The 20,751-nt window shown below is 43.7% G+C and overlaps 1 protein-coding gene across 3 annotated transcripts in view; it reads right to left on the bottom strand.

Moving 5' to 3' along the window:
* The window catches only part of TTC7B (tetratricopeptide repeat domain 7B), a 309,423-nt gene that overhangs the window by 138,389 nt on the left and 150,283 nt on the right, over positions 1-20,751 (bottom strand). For all 3 annotated transcript variants that reach the window (XM_077819262.1, XM_077819261.1, XM_077819260.1), the window contains 4 exons: positions 14,038-14,121; positions 12,122-12,226; positions 9,950-10,067; positions 9,374-9,431 (listed from right to left, as the gene is read on the bottom strand). In XM_077819262.1, the coding sequence (XP_077675388.1) occupies positions 9,374-9,431; positions 9,950-10,067; positions 12,122-12,226; positions 14,038-14,121 (365 nt within the window). The remainder of the gene's footprint in view (positions 1-9,373; positions 9,432-9,949; positions 10,068-12,121; positions 12,227-14,037; positions 14,122-20,751) is intronic.

The following is a 20,751-nucleotide window of genomic DNA, read 5'->3' on the forward strand; positions in this document are numbered from 1 at the left end:
GGAAGCGCCCCTAGCGACCCCTGGAGAGGCGCTGCTATGGCGCGGTATAAGGGGCGCTGCGCGCTCCCCCCACCCTCAGTTCCTTCTTGCCAGACAACTCTGACAGAGGGGGAGAAGGGTGGGATGTGGAATAGACATGAGCAACACATCTCGAAGAACACCAGTTACTGAAAAGGTAACTGTCTTTCTTCTTTGAGTGATTGCTCATGTGCATTCCACAATAGGTGATTCCAAGCTATACCTGCTGGAGGTGGGTAGGAGTTCACAGACACTTGGGACAGAGCACTGCCCTGAGGAACCCAGCATCCTCCCTTGTTTGGGAGACGATAGCATAATGTGAGGTGAACATGTGGACTGATGACCATGTGGCAGCCCTACAAATGTCCTGAATAGGGATGTGACCCAGAAAGGCAGCCGATGAGGCTTGCGCCCTTGTCGAGTGCGCCCTCACAACTGGCGGCGGGAGAACTCCCGCCGGGTCGTAACAAGTCCGGATACATGAAGTGATCCAGCTGGAGAGCCGCTGGGTGGAGACCGGCTGACCTTTCATGCGTTCAGCCATGGCAATGAACAGTTGCAAAGACTTCCTGAACGATTTTGTATGTTCCAGGTAAAAGGCCAGAGCCCATCTCACATCTAGCATGTGGAGGCGGCGCTCCTCACCAGACGTTTGGGGCTTGGGACAGAGGACCAGCAAGAAAATGTCCTGGCCCATATGATAGGCAGAGACCACCTTAGGGAGGAACAAAGGGTGTGGGCGGAGCTGGACCTTATTCTTATGGAAAACTGTGCATGGGGGTTCAGAGGTCAGGGCCCGAAGCTCCCAGACCCTCCTAGCAGAGATAATTGTCACAAGAAAGGCCACTTTCCATGAGAGGTAGGACCAGGAGCATGTAGCAAACGGCTCAAATGGAGGTCCTGTTAGCCTGGCCAGCACCAAGTTCAGGTCCCACTGGGGGTCTAATATAAGGAAAAAGGCGATCCAAGCCTTAAGGAATCGACTGGTCATGGCACGAGAGAATATCGTGTGACTCTGAACTGGTGGGTGGAGGGCCGATATGCTGTCAGACGCACTTTGACAGATGAGGGTGCTAAGCCCTGGGCTCTGCGATGAAGGTGGTAATCCAGGATAAGCTGGAGCGGGTAAGCCACTGACGAGACGCCCCAATCAGCAGCCCACCGGGAAAACCAAGACCATTTTGCCAGGTAGGTCTGATGCGTGGAGGGCCTCCTGCTCTCCAGGAGAACACGCTGGACTCCCTCTGAGCATGCCCTCTCATCTTGGCCTAACCATTGAGCAACCACGCCATGAGGTGGAGGGCTGCTAGGTTGGGGTGGAGGAGGTGACCTTGGTCCTGAGAGAGAAGGTCCAGGCGGATTGGCAATGGCCACAAGGGGATGGGGAGCGATTGCTAGGCTTGTGAGAGTCCCGTACCAGTGCTGTCTGGGCCACGCTGGGGTGATCCGAAGGATGCAAGCCCTGTCCATCTTGATCTTTTCCAGGACCTTGCCTATCAGTGGAATCAGGGGAAAAGCATATAAAAGCTGACCCGACCAGGACGGAAACTGCGCCTGTGCCCAGTCCTCCCCTGGAGCAGAAACAAGGACACCAGCAGTTCTGCCTGGTCGCGAAGAGGTCCACTTGGGGAGTGCCCCATGTTTGGAAAATCCTCTGCACTACCTTTGGGTGCAGCTGTTGGAAACCCCAGGGCATGGCCACTAGTTAAGTCGAGGGGATGGAAGGCCATAAGGGTCGAGGAGGTCTCCCTGCTGAAAGCCTAAGGGCTTCTTCTCAACCCCCCTTAATAGAATTAAGGCCTGGCTGGTTTGAGTAAGCTCTTTTGCTTTTAAAAAAATGTTGCAGCCGCAGATAATGCCTTATAGTGTAAGGTTTGCTGACGCCAAGTTAAAGATAATAGGAGATAGCTACAAGGACAGACAGAATGTGCTGGTTGTTTAAGTTGCTAGGAATGCTTGTTAGAGGTTGCAGGAAATAAACATTGTTGTAACCCATATAAGGAAGGCAGAGTATTTGTGCAAAGTTTAAATTGGCTCATGTGTAGTGCAGTAGCATTAAAGAATATAGAAGTGTGTGTAATGACCTGCTTTGGTGTGCAGGATTTGAGATTCTATTCTCCCTGTACCTTGTTTGCAGCTGCAAATAAACTTTTCTGCTTCTCCACCCTGTTGTGATTATTCAGTGAAGCACACCGGGTAACAAACCCCTGCTGTTGTTTTGCCTTTCGGCACTGGGTGCCAGCAACACAGAGACCATTCGTGCTGAGAGGAGAAGTTCCGGCTCAGCTGACCCGCCTGAGAGTTTTGGACGTCCGGTAAGTGGTGGGCTTCCAAGTTGAAATTGTGGGCTATTCAGAAGTCCCACAGCCTGAGGGTTTCCTGGCAGAGGGCTGAGGAATGGGCCTTGCCTCGCCAGTTGATGGAGAACATTGAGGCCGTGTTGTCTGTGAGAAACCTGACTACCCTGCCTGCTAGGCACGCGCGAAAGGCCACAGAGGCTAGACGGACTGCCCTAAGCTCTTTGACATTTATGTGCAGGTCTAGTTCCTGTGTGGACCACAGACCTGGGGTCTGGAGGTTTCCCATATGGGCTCCCCACCCCAAGTCCAACACATGAGACACCAACTCTAAAGTCGGAAGCCAGCCCCTGAACAGGACCCCTTGGAGCATGCTCCCCAGGGTGTACCACCAGTGGAGGGAAGCTGAGCTGGGTTCCCCCAGACAGCGTAAACAGTCAGTGTGCGGATCACTCACAGGCATAGGACTTTTACAAGTGTCGCACGACTTAAAAGCTCGGGGCACAGGGCATGCCCTGACCCAGGTGCACTTATCTATTCTAACTATTCTGCTTTTTTCCTTTTTTCTTTTTTAAACTACAGGTACTAACTAACTACGAACTAAATGAAGTCCAAACAGGGAAGCTAAAGCAGAGCTGGAGCAGAGCAGTTCCGAAGCACCTTCACTGGAGGGAAGAAGGAACTGAGGGTGGGGGGAGCGCACAGTGCCCCTTATACTGTGCCATAGCAGCTCCACTCCAGGGGTTGCTAGGGGCACACCCCTACAGGTACTGCTAAGGGAAACATTTCCGGCACCAGTGAACGTGGTAAGCACGCACACCTATTGTGGAATGCACATGAGCAATCACTCAAAGAAGAAAATTAAGTTTTTGGTGTTTTGTTTTTAAAGAGAAAATAAAGAAAAACTACAATTAAGAAAGAAGGAGATTAACTAGCTACTAAAAATACAAATAAAGACCAAAGATAATGATCACAAATGGACTGCTAACGGCCCCTCTCCAGCCAGGGGCGGTTGAGAAGGAACCGAGGGGGGTTCACCCCAGCGCGCTGGTTAGCCTTGTGGTGGGGCAAGTGGGGACAGCGCATGTGTGGGCCGAATGGATACTGCTACCAAAATTCTCCAATCAGCAGTATAGGGATGTAAGTGCACCTACAGTGGAGCACTCACAGTAGGGACACTACTCGAAGAAGAACAGAGTAACCTTCCACAGGTAGAAGGAAAGTGCTAATTGCCACCAGGTGGACTCTCAAAAGCACTGAGGGTGAGACCCAATGACTAAAGATAAAATGTAGTCTAGGATGAGGGGAATTCCTGCTGCTTCTGGTAAAACCTCTTTATGTTGTGCCCAAGACAAAAAACATCTCCCCTTAGGCCGGTAACATTGTCTAGTGAAATCCTTCCTACTGTTAGAGAGAATGTCTTGTATAGCAAAGGAGCATGTCTGCTCTAGACTAGATTCTCATCCAAATACCAAGCCCTGAGGTGTAGTATATGTGAATTGGAATGCTTGATCTTGCCACTGTAATGGGTCAGAGGATTGGGAAAGTTCAGGATGGGAATTGGTGGGTGGATGACATGTGCAGGAGATTGGGAAACCAGAACTGTCTGGGCCAGAAGGGGGCGATGAGAAGACAGTCATTTTGTCTTGTCGGATCTTGTGAAGCACGCGAAGCAGGAGCAATAGTGGAGAAAAGGCATAGTTGAGTTGGTCCAACCAGGAAAGTAGGAGAACATTGTCCTGGGAGTGGAAGCCGAGGCGCATTGCTGTTTGTCTCAGAAGCGAATAGGCATGTAGCTGAGGTCCCCCACTGTGTGAAGGTGGTGTGTAGCACTGTCTCGTGAAGTTCCCACTCGTGGTTGATCACAAAGCGTCTGCTGAGTGAGTCCGTGAGTACAGTCTGTGTCCCTGGAAGGTAGACTGCGGTTAGGATGATCTGATGGCTGATGCACCAATGCCAGAGATTGAGATTCCAGAGAGAATGAGCAAAATAAAGTATTCACATGTTTTCCTTACTGCTCGGAGTTCCAGGATATGGATGTGCATCCTGGATTCTCGAGGTATCCATGACCCTTGTGTCTTATGGTCATCTATATGGGCTCCCGAGCCCAAGAGGGATGCTTCAGTGAAGATAGTTTTGTCTGAGGAGGAGGGAAGAAAGGGGATTCCCACATGTATGTGATGTGGGTTTGTCCACCATAGGAGGGCAGACAGTACCATGGCCAGGACTGTCAGCATGAGGTCCACAGAATGATGGAATGGTGAGTACATGGATGGACTATGTCTGAAGGCAGTGGAGGTGAAGTCTCATGAAGGGGGTCACATAGGTGCACGAAGCCATGTGGCCAAGATGCAACAGATAATCCCTGGCTGGTACAGAACGATTATTTGTGATGCGAGTTATGACAACATTTATTGACTAAAACTTGTCAGTGGGAAGGTATGCTCATGCCAGGATTGAGTTTATGTTACCCCCGATTAAATCCAGTGATTGCATGGGGTTGAGGATTGACTTCCCAGAGTTGATGCTGACAGGGAGATGAGTAACACAAAAGTCTAGGCATGGACTTCCTGTCAGGACCTGGTAGCTAGGAGCCAGTCACTGAGGTATGGAAAAAACAAGTAGACCATAACGCTATCCCAAAGCGAAGTACTCTGTATTGGAAATGGTTGGCGCTGACTGTAAATCTGAGAAAATGTCTGTGGGCGGGTGAATATCAATGTGGAAAGTGAGCCTCCCTCATAACGAGAGCTTTGAACCACATGCCATTCTCTAAGGATGGAATTATCACTGCCAACGTAACCATGCAAAACTTGAGTTTGCAGATGAAGCAACTGGGGTGGCAGAGATCGAGAATTGGTCTCCAACCACCTTTTTTCATGAATTAAGTTGAGTAGAACCCTGTTCCTTGATATTCTAGAGGAATGCGTTCTGTCGCTCCCCATTGTAATAAGGCGTTTACTTTTTGGGTGAGGATATTGTTGTGAGAGTGGTCCCCGAAGGGGAATGGGGGTTTTGGAGGAGGTAGTATTACAAACTCGATCATATAGCCATGATGGATGACGTTCAGCCCCCATTTGTCCATTGTTATTGCACTCCAGGCATGGAAAAGCGTTAGGCTGAGTGGTTGGTGGCTCTCAGGCTTGCATCAAAAATACCTCTTGGCTTGCAGTTGGGTCTGAGACACGGAAACCTGTGGGGGGGGGGGAGGAGAGGAGGGGCCAGGGAAGTAAGACCTCTGAATCTTTTGTCATTTATATGGGGGTTCATAAGGTCTCTGATGATAGAATTGAGAAGACCTGTACCATTGGGTGGACGACGGACAGTGGAACTTTCATTTCAAGGTAGGAATGTAGATGCCCAACAAGCAAAAGGATAGGCCTGGGGTCTTTCAGTATATGCAACGACTCATTGTCTTCTGGTTGAAGAGACGGGATTCGTCAAAAGGGAAGTCCTCAACGGTGTTCTGGACCTCCCTAGGAAAACCCAAAAGCGTGAAGCCAGGACTCCCTACATATCACAATAGCTGTAGCCATGGCTCTAGAAGAGGTATCAGCTGCATCTATTGCAGACTGAAGGTCAGTTCTGCTTATGAGTTTCTCTTCCTTGATGGGGGCATGAAAACTGACATGATCCTTTTGTGGGAGGGTCTTAGCAAATTCTTCTTATTTAGTGTAATTCAGGAAATCAAACTTGGCCAATAATGCTTGATAATTGTAAGAAAAGACTTTCCTCCCCAAAATATCTAGCTGCTTTCCTTTCATGTTTGCAGGTGTAGATCAAGGATGTTGGTGCTTAGCCCTCTCTGCTGCAGCCTGAACTACCAATGAGTTAGGAGCTGGGTGGGAGAAGAGGAATTCTGATCCTTTGGCCAGGATATAGTAGCATCTCTCTGCCCCTTTAGGGCTGCCCATACATGTGGCAGGGGTGTGCCACACTGTCCTGGCTGGCTCCAGTATGGCTTCATTGATTTGTAGTGCTATTCTCACTGGTCTCGACATGCAAAGAACGTCCAGAACCTTATCCTGGGAGTCTTGAACTCTTCCAATGGGATCTGAAGTTCCCCCATAACTCTCTGTAAAAGCTACTGGAATCATCTGAAGTTATCTGGTGGGGAAGGGTATGATGCAGTCAAAGGCTCATCTGGACGCTTGGAGGATGGGAATCTAGCCAGCTCTGGTGGAACCACTATGACCAGGGTATAATATTCTTCCTCTGCTGTTGGATCCGTGGGCCTCCTTGACAGCAACTCTCTCGCAGACTGGGTGGGGTCTGAAGGAGAATAATGCGTCCAGGGCCCCCAATATGGCCAATAAGCCAGATCAACAAGAGCTTGCAGGGGTCCCCAGTGGTTCTGGGGAGGATAAGAAGGTAGCTGTTCCCAAAAGCGTGATGGTCTCCGTGATGGTGCATAAGAGTGGTATGGTAGAGGAGGTTCTTCTCCCAGTTCCAAACCATTGGAAGAGGAAAAGACAGACTCCGGTTCTAAAGGTGGTAACACTGGAGCCAATGGAATGGTGTATAGCACATGCAAGGAGGGTGACAGACCCCATACCACAGGCACATCCCATGGTGGGAATATGATTTCTCTGGAAGTGGAGGGACTTGATGGAGAAGACTCTTGGATGTAACTGTGGATCCAGATCTCCGTGTTGTGAGGGACACACTCTCTTTCCCAGTTGTTAGTACCGGCGCTGAGGTCTTTTCTGGTATGGAAAAGGGTTCATCACCTGGAACCGCTGGATCCCACTGTTTATGGGTCTTCTTCCCATGCCTGTGGGACTTGGAATGTGCTCTGTGCCCTTGGACTCAGCTGGTGGGAGGAACGTCCAGATTCTTGGACTGGGAGGAAGACTTAGTCCCATGATTTTAGAAATTCCTAATCTCCCAACTCGGCCCCATCATGGGGTCTGTGGGAGTGGTTCCGCTGGCACCAAAGCCAGATGAAGCAGCAAGAGGCGCACTCCTTGTTGAATAAGGCCGATATACACTAGGGGTTCTCCAGCATGGTCTGGATGCCGTCTCACAGTCATCTCCACGAGATACTTCCGGAGACAAAGTGCTCAGCATTCTCGGTTGCAGCTGGGGAAGGCATGGCAAATACTATACCCAATTGCAACGTGAGCTTCTCCTAGGCAGCAGAGGCAGCATTGGTCGTTGTCACTGACTGAGATGGATCATGGCAAGAGCTGCAGAATTTGAAGCCTGGAGTTCTGAGGGTAGCCCGGTACTTGCATGGTACTATGGGGTGCACGAACGGGGAAAATCCCTGAAGTCTACTCTAAACTAACTGTTACTAAAACCAGGAAATAAAACTAAAGTTAAAATTGCTAAAACTATCTACTGCTATATTTTTAGAAGTACATCAGAGAGAAGGACACTGAAGGTTCCGACTCATACCATGCACTGGTAAGAAGAAACTGGAGACACAGTCAGCCTGCCCCACCATCCAAGGCGGGTCAGGGCGCGTAAGCAGGCCAATGGGTACTACTTTCAAATTCTTCGAATCAGGACACATGGTGTGCATGTGTAACCCTCTATGGAATACAATAGGGACCATCGCTTGAAGAACAATAAATATTTGATAATGGGATCTTCAATCTAGCAGACAAAGACCCAGTGGCTGTAAGTTGAAGCTAGACAAATTCAGACTACAAATAAGGGATACATTTTTAACAGTGAGGGTAATTAATAATTGGAACTATTTACAAAGGGTAGCAGTAGAGTCTTCCTCACTGACAATTTTTAAATCAAAATTGGATGTTTTCCTAAAAAATATACTCTAGTTCATACAAATTATTCTGAAGAATGTCTATGGCCTGTGTTATTCAGGAGGTCAGATGAGATGATTACATTCGTCCCTTGTGGCTACAGAATTTATGAATCCTCAATGTTCTAAGGGCTTAAGAGTCTCAAGACTGTTACAGACTGCAACAACTGTTGTAACTCACTGATAAGTGAGTGCTACAGGTCTCCCTGTGTGCTGATCCACATAGGAAATTAGTTGTTACAGCCCTCAGATAGCGAGCCATGGCTCTTTAGCTCAAGCCATAGATGTTCATGCTTTTGCTCTGAAGGTCCACGGTTCAATTCCAGTATGTCAGTCAAGATGACAACTGTCATACCATCATAGTATCATACATGTCCATTTCTCCTCTACTCTCCTCCAATCTAATGCTGCCATATTAAACAAAACCCTACATGTTCATGTAAAAAGTGATTCAAGTATAAGTCAGTGACCCACACATTTAACAGGAAAAAAAACTGCAAAAGCATTTTGTCTTTTATATAATGCAAGCGGGCTTATGCAAGAGTACATACATTAGCAAGAATCAAGTGTAGACACTGTGGCACTTCTACCATTTAAACTTCTTTCTATATTTATAATCTTTGATTCATGTACAAACCGACCCCTTTTTGTTCCCCCATTTCTCTTCCAAATAGTTCTGTCCCCGGGTCAAGATTTGGGGATGTGCGCATGTGTGATTTGCATAGTCATTGCCTGCGCTGTAACTGTTCCGTGGTTACAGAGGACTTCATTCTCCGGATCTCGCAATCCAGCATCTTTTGCAATGATAAACTCCCAGTTTATTCAAATGCACAAAGAAACTATTATCACATATCACTCTAAACACTGCATACACAATTGCAAAAATCTTGGTGTACACTTTGATCAGTGACAATCACTACAAAAATGATTTTACTGGATTCAACAGTGACCTTAAGACTCTATTTCCTCCCCCCCTCCCCCTTTAGCACATCAGAAAGAGAGAATATTTCTTTAAAAGGCTGTTAGGCAAACAACATTCTCTGGTAGATGGCACCAAAAATATCTTTAATAATGAAATCAGGGTAAATCTTTAGGAATCTGTTTGGATTTGCCTGGTAGAAACTGATGAAGTGAATGTTAATGCAATATGTTCTGTACCCATGAAACCAGACTCCCAGAGGTAAAATCCTCATTATATAATCTTCATAGATATCTTTTTTTAAAACCACATAACAAGGTTTTTCACTATGTACAGCTGAATGAAATGAAAAGATTAACACCCACTCACCTCTGAAATGCAAGAAGAGCCTTTCTCTGCAGGACCTCTTGCATCCCTCGCAAAGAAGCTAAAAAAGGATATATTTAATCAGCAATATTTAAGAGTCAAAGATTTGCTTGCACATGCTTATTGAACAAAGATTAATACATTCACAGACTATTACAACAAAAATGATACAAAAAACGTACAACACATTTTCTTTCAGAGGCTGGTGTGTTTGAGGTTTTTCTATGATATGACTGGTATTTTCTAACTTTATGAGTATGTTTAAACTGCAGGTGGGAGCGTGCTTCCCAACATGGGCAGACACACACCAGCTTTGCTCGAGCTAGTGCACTAAAATTAGCACTGTAGCCAAAGTAGCATAGGTGGCAGCTTTGGCCAACTGTCTGAATGCATACCAAGGGGGTCTGGGCAGATTTGTGCTCGGGTGGCTAGCCGGAGCTGCTGCCTTCTCTGCTATTTTGCTACTCTGCTATTTTTACAGCGCTAGCTCGAGCAAAGCTAGCACATCTGTCTACCCACGCTGGGAAGCACACTCCAGCTGCAGTGTAGACACACCCTATGCGTGTATTTTTTACTTACCATCAGTGGCTTGCAGGCTGTAAGTTAGTCCCAGTGCTAGAAAGCCTTTTGCTTTGAACTCCGATGTTTTGTCACCAACATCAACAACCGTTTTGGCAAATCTTTCCGCTTCTTCCAACTGCAAATATTACAAAAGAAGAACATAAGTCTTTGGAAGATTTTTGCTTTTGAAAACTCCACACACAAAACCGTAAATATAAAGCAAGCCAAAATCTGTGTTACAGTGACTCCAAAATTAGAAAGTGTACAGACTATGGAAGCAATATACATTAGGTCAGTTTACCACATAATCTCAACCATTACCACTTCCTTTAAGCACACCCTGCCCTTTTCCGCCTGTTAGTTTTCCTCTTAACTTCACAACAAAGAATATAGCTCTTATACAAAGCTGAGACATGCATTTCTATGGTGAAATGGGAACTAGCACTGATAGGATACAAGTGAACTTGAAATTTAGTCTGTTAAACAAACATACAATACCTGTCCCTGAATCCCACCTGCCAACCTTTACTGTCTTACAGTCACATTTTCCAATTAAAACAGAAAAAGAATGTTTTCCTGCTGACTTATTGCTCTGTGAAACACGCACACAAACAAATGCAGAAACTAAGGCCCTGATTCCTCAAGACAGATCTCTGCATCACATGCACACCCATTGATTTGGATTTGCTAATGCAGAGCTCCTTGTAAGATCAAGGTCTGTCTACACATTCATACACCACTCCCTCTCTTACGCTTTGTGTTGTCAAGTAGTTAGACTATAAACTGCTAAGAAAAACAACATGAATTTACTGGAAATGAAACTAAAACCTACGTGCCCAATACAGCAAGCTGCTCCATGCAGGATTTACCCATACAGGGCAATTTACAGGACTTGGACCACTATTAGCAATCAAGTAATACTATGTTTTCAGCAACTTAACAAGTCATATCCCTGCTACTGCACCATTTTCTCATTTCTGCTTGAACTAAACAAAAGCGATATTTATAAAGCACTGCCCCGCCTCTGTGGTACTGTACATTCAAAACAAATTAAATATAACTACAATTATTACAAAAATTGCACCTCTTCCTCCCAACCATTTCCTCTGGAAGCTACAGGCCCACCTTGCAACTCATACAATAACCACAATGAACGCTAAATTATTCATTTTATTAAATCAATGTGTTGTGTAGAGAGATACCAGTTTCAAGAGCATCTAATAACATATTTTACTATTAAATAACACTTTCAAGTTAAATATGGTCCCAAATTTAGGCTGTATAAAAAAAAGTGAGTTTTTCCAAAACCTAACCTCACCAGAAATGTTACTATGAAATTCTTGTGTGTGTGTGTGTGTTAGTTTTTTGCGGGGTGTTAAGGACTGTAACGAAAGCAGGTTTTTATGTTGCTTTATTATACTCACAAATTGTTAAATTTTTCTTTCTAAACTAATAAACTAAAATGTTTTTTGTTTTTGATCTTTGTATATTGATATAGTATTCATTCACTTCCTATTTGCACAACTCAAAATTTTTATATTTTGCAAAAGTTTAATACATTTGAAAAACAATGTATATACATACACACACAGTATATGTACTGCATATCAAGAGGAAATTTTACCTTCTGATCTTGGGATGTCTGAATAATTAATAAAATTTAATGTTGTCACAACTCCTCCCTCCAATTATTTACTCTTAAAGCTAACATAAGTGACTAATCTCTGAACCATATAACCATTAAAGCAAATGATGTGCTGTGTAGATAATTACTTATCTCTGAAATCTGTATGCAAAAAATTCTGCTCCTATATAAGTGAAAAAGTTTTTTGTGCTAACGTAGTTGTCATTTATTAAAAAGTCAGAATTTAACAGTTACCACCCTTTAGTGTCTGAAATACATTAGCTATTTCTTATAATACCAGATATCAAGGTGTGCTAACTTTTGTTAAATGTTGACTTTAATGGCAATAACTGTTCCTGAATATTTTTAAACGATGGAGATATAAAGACACTGATAAACAGTACTGTTCAACTGCAATCCTACAGAAAATATTTGTGCTGTATTTTAATCAATATTCTATTGTGTGCTGTCAGTGTGTCTACCATATTTTCAAAGTCCATAACCAAGGATTTGTCACATTCTGAAATGCTCAGTTCTTGCTGATCTGACTGCTAATATAAACTTACCCAGTGAAGAGATCCCATGCATAACTTTGCAGCAAGGAGTGGAATAGTAGCATCATCTGGTTTCAAACGTATACACTCCTTCAAGACTTTCACAGCTCGAGCAGACTGTATAAAAATATATTTTTCACTCTAAAAACTCTAAAAGCATAAGCCCAACATCTCACAATTGCAAGACCCCCATGTTACATTTTCTGGTTTCTGTTTTACTAGCTGAAGGAACCATTATTAATTTATTTCTATTTTGACAATCTGCCATAAGCATCTGTACAGATCAGATATAAGACTTTATACACTGTATAGTCAATCATGCTGAATCAAATGCCAGCCCTGCATACCACTCCTGGTGGAGCTAGAAAACTGCCCTACCAGGGGAGCTAAGGGCTCACCTTTGGTCTATAGCACTCCACTTCTGATCCCCGCCACAGCATAGGGGCATGACTAAGGCTGAGGCAGGGGGTTGGGGTGCAGGAGGAGGTGAGGGCTCTGGGTGGCGCTTACCTTGGGGGGGTTCCCCAGAAGCAGCAACATGTTCCTAGGTGGAGGCGCACCACCTCTGAGTGCAGGCACTGCCCCCGCAGCTTCCATTGGCCACGGTTCCCAACCAATGGAAGGTGCAGAGTTGGTGCTTGGGGTAGGGGCAGCGCATGGAGCCCCCCAGGCCACACCTCCACCTAGGGGCCGCAGAGACATGCTGGCTGCCTTAAAGAGCTGCCCAGAGCCTGCCAGCCCCGCCAGACGCCCTCCCCAATAACAGCAGGGGCCCCAGGTCACGCGCTGCCACCTGCCCCCCACCCCCACCACCTACGGTACCCCTAAGGCACCATTTTAATTAGGGGTATATAGTACAAGTCATGGGCAGGTCACAGGCCGTAAATTTTTGTTTACTGCCCATGACCTGTCCATGACTTTTAGTAAAAATACCCATGACTAAAACGTAGCCTTAGGTATGACTAGTGAAGGGATGGAACGAATATAGCCAGAACAAGCTGTACTCCAGTGATGCCCAGCTGACATAACAGCACGTAAGGGACCTTTCTGAACTGGGGTAGTATAGATCAGCTCTTTACGGCTACCTGAGCCTGAGGCCTTTTTTCTTCTGCTACTGTCCCCAGCATAATTTAGAGGCCACTCTAAAAATAAACTGGGCATGGGGCAGAAGAAAAAAGGCACCAAGATAGGGGATCCACAAAACATTCCTTGAAATAAATAAAATTTTCTCAGTCAATTATTTTTCTTAGTAGTAAAGATATGTGCACAGTCAGACTTGGCTTGGTGGAAGAAGGAGACATTAACTATTCATAATATGTAACAAAAATGGCTTGTTCTCCATACTAATTCATAATTAAGAGGAAAAATGTATCCAAAAGATGAGGGTTACCATATTCCAACTCAATTTTTACTTGTCCATGAGGACATCCTGGACAAGAATATTTGACAAATAATGGTGTGAACAGAGGTCCCAAACTAAATACATTTAGAAGTCTATTGGATTGTCTTCCAAGATCAGTTTGAATATATGAGCTTGGATCTAAAAATCAAACACCTGTTGATCACAGTGGTAGATAAAAAAATAAACTCTATTGCATTTTTCTCCGGAGTAATGTCTAACTGATCTAAAATAAACAAAATAATACAGCTTACATTTACTTTACTGATTAGTTTAGTATGTATAGCAGAAAAGTCCAAATATTTAATATTGGTCCCGTCTAGATTGTAAATTCTTGAGGCAGGAACTGTATTTATTTGTGCCTTGTACCACACTGACCACAAATTTATTGGTACACTATCCACAGAGCTTCTGTGAGGATTAGTTAATGTTTTCAAAGTTCTTTGAAGATGAAAAACCCTACGTAAGTTTTATTACTACTAGCCCTCAATACAAAGAATTAAATATATACAGAAAAGATTAGACTTACTTTTCCTGCTGCCATTAGGGACAATGCAAACTGATACCAAAGATGGAACTCTTCAAATGCAAACTTCATCGCTCTTTCTAAACACTAATTTTAAAATAAAAATGATTAATAAATTTATAAAATACTAATTAAGGGCTTTCAAAGATTTATGCACATGCTTATCTTAATGGCCTAAGAAGATACAAATCTACAGGCAAGCCTTAGGATTATTTTGCATATACATCCTCACTTGAAGTATATGAAATGAAAACCTAATTGGTTCAAATAATCTGCATACCTAGATAGTAAGCTCTTTGGGAAATGGACTGTCTTTCAGTTGTGTGTGTTTAGCACTAGGGGTGGTAGGTACTACAACAATACAAAAAATAAATACTACTACTTAACAAGACAAAACAAACAGAAGCTGTCAGAGTCTACGGAATCATTCTAACAGAAATTTACAAAATTTAAGAGCCAAGGAGAAAATTTCTCTCCCTTACACCATTAATGTTTAAATATTGCTATGGTGGCTGTTCCTTTTTATGCTGATTGAAGGAGTGATACGTATCTGCCATGTAGCTGTTAGATGCGGGACTTGAGACTTCTAGCAGGTGGGTGCTTATTTAAGACTCAGGTGCCAAAGGAAACTACATACCCATCTTCTCATTCAAAGCGAACACTTGTTGCAGCAGTAGCACCCTCAAAACTGGTCACTGGTACAATGAAAAATTTATCTGGCAGTATTATTTCCAATTTAAAGAAACATCTGGACTCAAACTACTGGTGGGTATGAAATCAGAATACTCATTTATTACACTGAATATTCAGCTAAGACTCTCACTTAGTAATTGGATGCCATAAGGCAGTGGTTCTCAAAGCCGGTCAGCCGCTTGTGCAGGGAAAGCCCCTGCCGGGCCAGACCGGTTTGTTTACCTGCCACGTCAGCAGGTTCAGCCGATAGCGGCTCCCACTGGCTGCGGTTCGTCGCTCCAGACCAATGGGGGCTGTGGGAAGGGCGGCCAGCACATCCCTTGGCCTGCGCCGCTTCCCGCAGCCCCCATTGGCCTGGAGTGGCGAACCGCAGCCAGTGGGAGCCGAGATCAGCCGAACCTGCGGACGCGGCAGGTAAACAAACCGGTCCGGCCCGGCAGGGGCTTTCCCTGCACAAGTGGTGGACCGGCTTTGAGAACCACAGCCGTAAGGTACATTGATCATTATTATATAGAGATTTAATATATTTAATTAGTGTTGTGTATCAATTACAAAAGTTTCATATTTGCTGTTGCCATTAAGAAACCATTTTCTCTTACGATTATTCTGGTTTTATAAATGAGTCAAGAGATTGGATGCTCTTCTGGATTAAACAAACTGATTTAGCAATTACCATCCTAGCATGCAAAGCCCAATTATACAAACTAGGTGTTCTGCACTGACAGATGTCCAATAAATACCCCCAAACTTTAAGAACCCAAATACTATTTCTGATATTCAAATGAGCCTTCAGTATTATGGAAAGCACAGAAATAAAACAAAACCAATATTTATTGTGTTTCCATATAACAGGAGCTGAAGTGAAGTACGGTACAATACTGAGGCTGAAATAGATGAAAATAGTAGGAATGTGTTAACTAGGCATTCTGTTTACTGAATAATATTTCTTATAGGAAATTCTTTTGAATACAGAAATATTGTTAATTATTATCCTTAAAAATTACAGTACCATATGCACATTTACATTTCACCAGTGGTGGGTGTTTTTTGTTTTATTAAAACAATCAGTAATTCCTTTGCAGAACTGTTGCACAAAGATTTTTGCAGGTGGCATTGCAACCTATTACATCGGGTCACAGCACCACTCACTCAAATTTTGTCTGGCCATCCCTATCAGGAATGCCTACCCAAATCTCAGCAGCCCCCGGGGTCAGGTGACAATGCCCAGAACAAGTAGCCAACCCCTGTCAGCCCTGCAGGACCGGAGCTGCTGCAGTGGGGTGAGTGCAAAGAAGGTTCACTCAGCAACTCCCCCTCCAGGACCACCCAATCTCTGGGGCAGCAGCTGACCCCTCCCCAGTGCTACCCACCCACTGGGGGCAGCACCTGTCCCACCACCACCCAGGGCAGAACCTGGGCCACTTTAGCCTCTTGAAATGTTGGGAGGTATTTTGATGGAGCTCTAATCCAGAAACAAAGATCTAATTCCCTTGATATGGAAGTTTGTCCTTATGATCTCTTCTTGCTAATAAAACTTATCTACTTTTCTCAAAGATTCACCATTAAAACGACAAGAGTCTCTCTTTAGCTTTGATTTACCTACTTGTTCTTGCCCATGATACCATAATTCTTTCATATGTAAAGTGGGATTTTCAACAAATCTGTTAGGAATGAGAGTGCCAATGAACTTCTGCTTTTGATATTAACCAGTTGTACTGCGATTCCACACATATTTAGTGAGCCCTGGTTTTCCAGGGTAATTGGAATTGGTAATTTCCAGTATCTTGACAGCTCTTTCATAGCAGATATATTGTTTTGCAATTACCACCTTTGATGTGTTTTCCTTGACCTCCATCAAACTGTCTTCAAGTTTAATTTCCTATCTGTATTAGGTGTCCTTAAGGCTGTCAACCTGGAGCCAAGGAATTCCGTTTTGCTCTGCAGTGCAATGGAAAACACTTGCACATGGCCCATTTTTTCCCCCTTTTAAGATGTGAAGTCTCAACTGAAAGGTTCTCTGGTTCTCAGGATTGCCATGAGATATGAACACATGGCCTAGTCATGGACATTGAGAACTCTGTTATAAAGTTGTACATATAGTGGTGTGTATGCATACATGTTCTTTTAAAAAAAATATATTGTGATTTTGACATCTCTCCATTTAAAACTCTTCCCCTGAACAGGAGCCAATAAATAAATAAATGTTTTACAATCACTATATAGTTTTTATAATGTTCATGAATTTAAATTCAAACGTGCTGTGCTCTTCATGAATATATCTGGTCTCACTGCATGCCTGTTTTTGCCCAGCTCATTCTGCATCTAGAGCTTGATTCTGCAAGGTGCTCATCACTCTGCATCTGAGCCAACAAAATGGAGCCAAAGCACTCCTCACCTTGCAGTTTCAAGTCTTTACTTTCTTCCTATTAGTTTAACTATGAGAAAATTTCTTATTCCAGATATAAAAATAGGATTTGGAATGCATAATCACATAACAGGTAAATCTCAAAATAAGCTACCCTGGCTCATGAAGTGCACTACCGTTGAAATCAGTGATTAATTCCAGTTCAAGAATTGCAGCAATCAAGGGAGCTGAACCAATACGGTTAAATTCAGTGCCTTGCACAGTGACAGGTTTCAGAGTAGCAGCCGTGTTAGTCTGCATCCGCAAAAAGAACAGGAGTACTTGTGGCACCTTAGAGACTAACAAATTTATTTGTGCTTAAGCTTTCGTGGGCTACAGCCCACTTCATCAGATGCACAGAATGGAACATATAGTAAGAATATGTATATACATACAGAGAACATGAAAAAGTGGAAGTTGCCATACCAACTCTAAGAGGCTAATTAATTAAGATGAGCTATTATCAGTGTATTATAAAATACACAATTTTGTGGGAATTTCAATACTCAGTATAGACCTCTGACCTACTTTTTGATTCCCTCTCCCGCTCCCAGTCAATCACAACTCCCAGAAAATGGCATATTTTTCCACATTGTGGAATTGTATTTATTTTAGGACAACAGAACAAACAAACAAAGTGAAGTCCATCCGGACCACTCTACCTCAAGTTCCAGGGCCACTGCCTCTGTTACTGCCTTTAACAGCAGTAATTATTGTAGAGGCATGGAATATACACACACAAGTTCAGAGACATCATTTGCAGAAGTGAATGTATTATGTGACTGTTAGAAAGCACGGCACTGTAATTAAGGTTCTGCATTATACTGTGAGGCAGACTAATATATTGTGTGAAAGGCATGTCCTTACCAGCTGGAGTTAGAAGAAAGTTCATTGCAACTATGCAGTGTATCTTTGCCATTGGAAGCATGTTGGATGGGCATTAGGGTATGGTTAAGAGGTGACCCACAACTTGGTAATTCCAACCTCAATCCTTTTGATATCAAGCTTTTGGTTATGGAATAAAGAAAATAAACTAAAAAGTGTAGTAGAAATAATCCTCCCAGTTCTCTGCGCTAGAGTCCTTCTGTGGGTGGATGACTGGTCAATGACCTCCCAGGGCTTTCCCAGTGAAGATCAGATGATTACAGGTTTCCTGCTGGGTTAACTAGCAGAGGAGCTAGCCAAAGAAGCCAACTTCTTTAGGTCCTGCTGGTCCTGGATAAACACTTGCAGCAGATAGTTGAGGTTGACTGCAGTGACAATACATCAGCAGCTATGAAATGCAGAACCATGAAATGCTAAATAGAGCTACGAAATGCTAAAACCAATGAAAAATCTAAGGTCAGTAGGTAAGGATAACAAGGAATTTTAAAATTTGAACAGTAACTAAAGAGTAGATTAACTAGATATTAAAGAGGAACTACTAAAGATAAACATTTTTAAACCTGCAGGATGGGACAACTCAACACCAAAGTGTTTTAAAGATGGAAAGTGATAGATAACAAGGTGGACCGCATGAAAGTGGTCAAGTGGGAAACCATCACTAACGTCATCAAACCAGTGACCAAATGTTAAATGTCGACCTCCCAGACAAAAGAGCAACAAAATAAGACTTTTCATGCAACTTACTAGGCAGACTGGACCTGGGGTAAAGATCTGCCGACTGAATGTTGAAGACCTCCCATGATCCAAGTGTGACTACTAGGAGAAAATGCTGAAGAAGATCACCATCCACGGGTACCCGCATGGCCCCACAGTACGCCAACATTTTTATGGCTGACTTAGAACAACGCTTCCTCAGCTCTCGTCCCCTAGCACCCCTACTCTACTTGTGCTACACTGATGACATCTTCATCATCTGGAACCATGGAAAAGAAGCCTTGAGGCATTCCACCATGATTTCAACAATTTCCGTCCCACCATCAACCTCAGCCTGGACCAGTCCACACAAGAGATCCACTTTCTGGACACTACAGTGGTAATAAGCGATGGTCACATAAACACCACCCTATACCAAAAACCTACTGATCGCTATACTTACCTACATGCCTTCAGCTTTCACCCAGACCACACCACACGATCCATTGTCTACAGCCAAGCTCTAAGATACAACCGCATTTGCTCCAACCCCTCAGACAGAGACAAACACCTATAAGATCTCTATCAAGAGTTCTTACAACTACAATACTCACCTGCTGAAGTGAAGAAACAGATTGACAGAGCCAGAAGAGTACCCAGAAGTCACCTACTGCAGGACAGGTCCAACAAAGAAAGTAACAGAACTCCACTAGCTGTCACCTTCAGCCCCCAACTAAAACCTCTTCAGCGCATCATCAAGGATCTACAACCTACCTTGAAGGACGATCCCTCACTCTCACAGATCTTGGGAGACAGACCAGTCCTCGCTTATGGACAGCCTCCAACCTGAAGCAAATATTCACCAGCAACCACACAACAAAAACACTAACCCAGGAACCTATCCTTGCAACAAAGCCCGTTGCCAACTGTGTCCACATTTTTATTCAAGGGACACCATCATAGGACCTAATTACATCAGCCACACAATCAAAGACTCATTCACGTGCACATCTACCAATGTGATATATGCCATCATGTGCCAACAATGCCTCTCTGCCATGTACATTGGCCAAACCGGACAGTCTCAACGTAAAAGAAAAAAATGGACACAAATCAGACGTTAAGAATTATAACATTCAAAAACCAGGCGGAGAACACTTCAATCTCCCTGGACACTCAATTACAGACCTGAAAGTCACAATTATTTAACAAAAAACCTTCAAAAACAGACTCCAATGAACTGGAATTAATTTGCAAAGTGGACACCATTAAATTAGGCTTGAATAAAGACTGGAAGTGGATGAGTCATTACAAAAACTAAAAACTATTTCCCCATGCTAATTTCCCCCTACCGTTACTCACATCTTCTTATCAACTGTTTGAAATGGGCCATCCTGATTATCAGTGCAAAAGTGTTTTCGTTTTTTTCCTGCTTGCTGATAATAGCCCACCCTAATCAATTACTCTCATTAGAGTTGGTATGGCAACCCCCATTTTTTCATGTTCTCTGTATATATATGTCTTCCTATTGTATTTTCCACTGCATGCATCTGATGAAGTGGGCTTTAGCCCAAGAATGCTTATGCTTAAATAACTTTGTTAGTCTCTAAGGTGCCACAAGTACTCCTCGTTCTTTTTACTGATACAGACTAACATGGCTACCACTCTGAAACCTATCACCATCCATATCCTCACCTTCCTGGAAACCTATGCCACAAATGAAGAAAAAGCCTGCTGCTACAAAATCAATGGCTATAAACTCATAGCCAGCAATTACCACCCAAAATATAGGCTGGCAATATACAGGAAGCAGGAGATCAACTAAAATGTGGTCCTACTTCCTACAGTGCACAAAGAAACAATTACAATCTCTGTGAGCATTGTCAAGTTTACCATCATCATCATCATATACAAACCACCCCGTGTGAAGTGCCCTCAATCAACTCTGCCAACCACACAGGACCCTGCTGTATTTGTGGTGGACTTTAGTAGTCACCACACACAGTGGAGCTAGGCAGCAAACAATACTGCAGGTGAAGAAC

Source organism: Eretmochelys imbricata, chromosome 6, assembly GCF_965152235.1.
Source record: "Eretmochelys imbricata isolate rEreImb1 chromosome 6, rEreImb1.hap1, whole genome shotgun sequence".
Classification (NCBI taxonomy): Eukaryota; Metazoa; Chordata; order Testudines; family Cheloniidae; genus Eretmochelys; species Eretmochelys imbricata.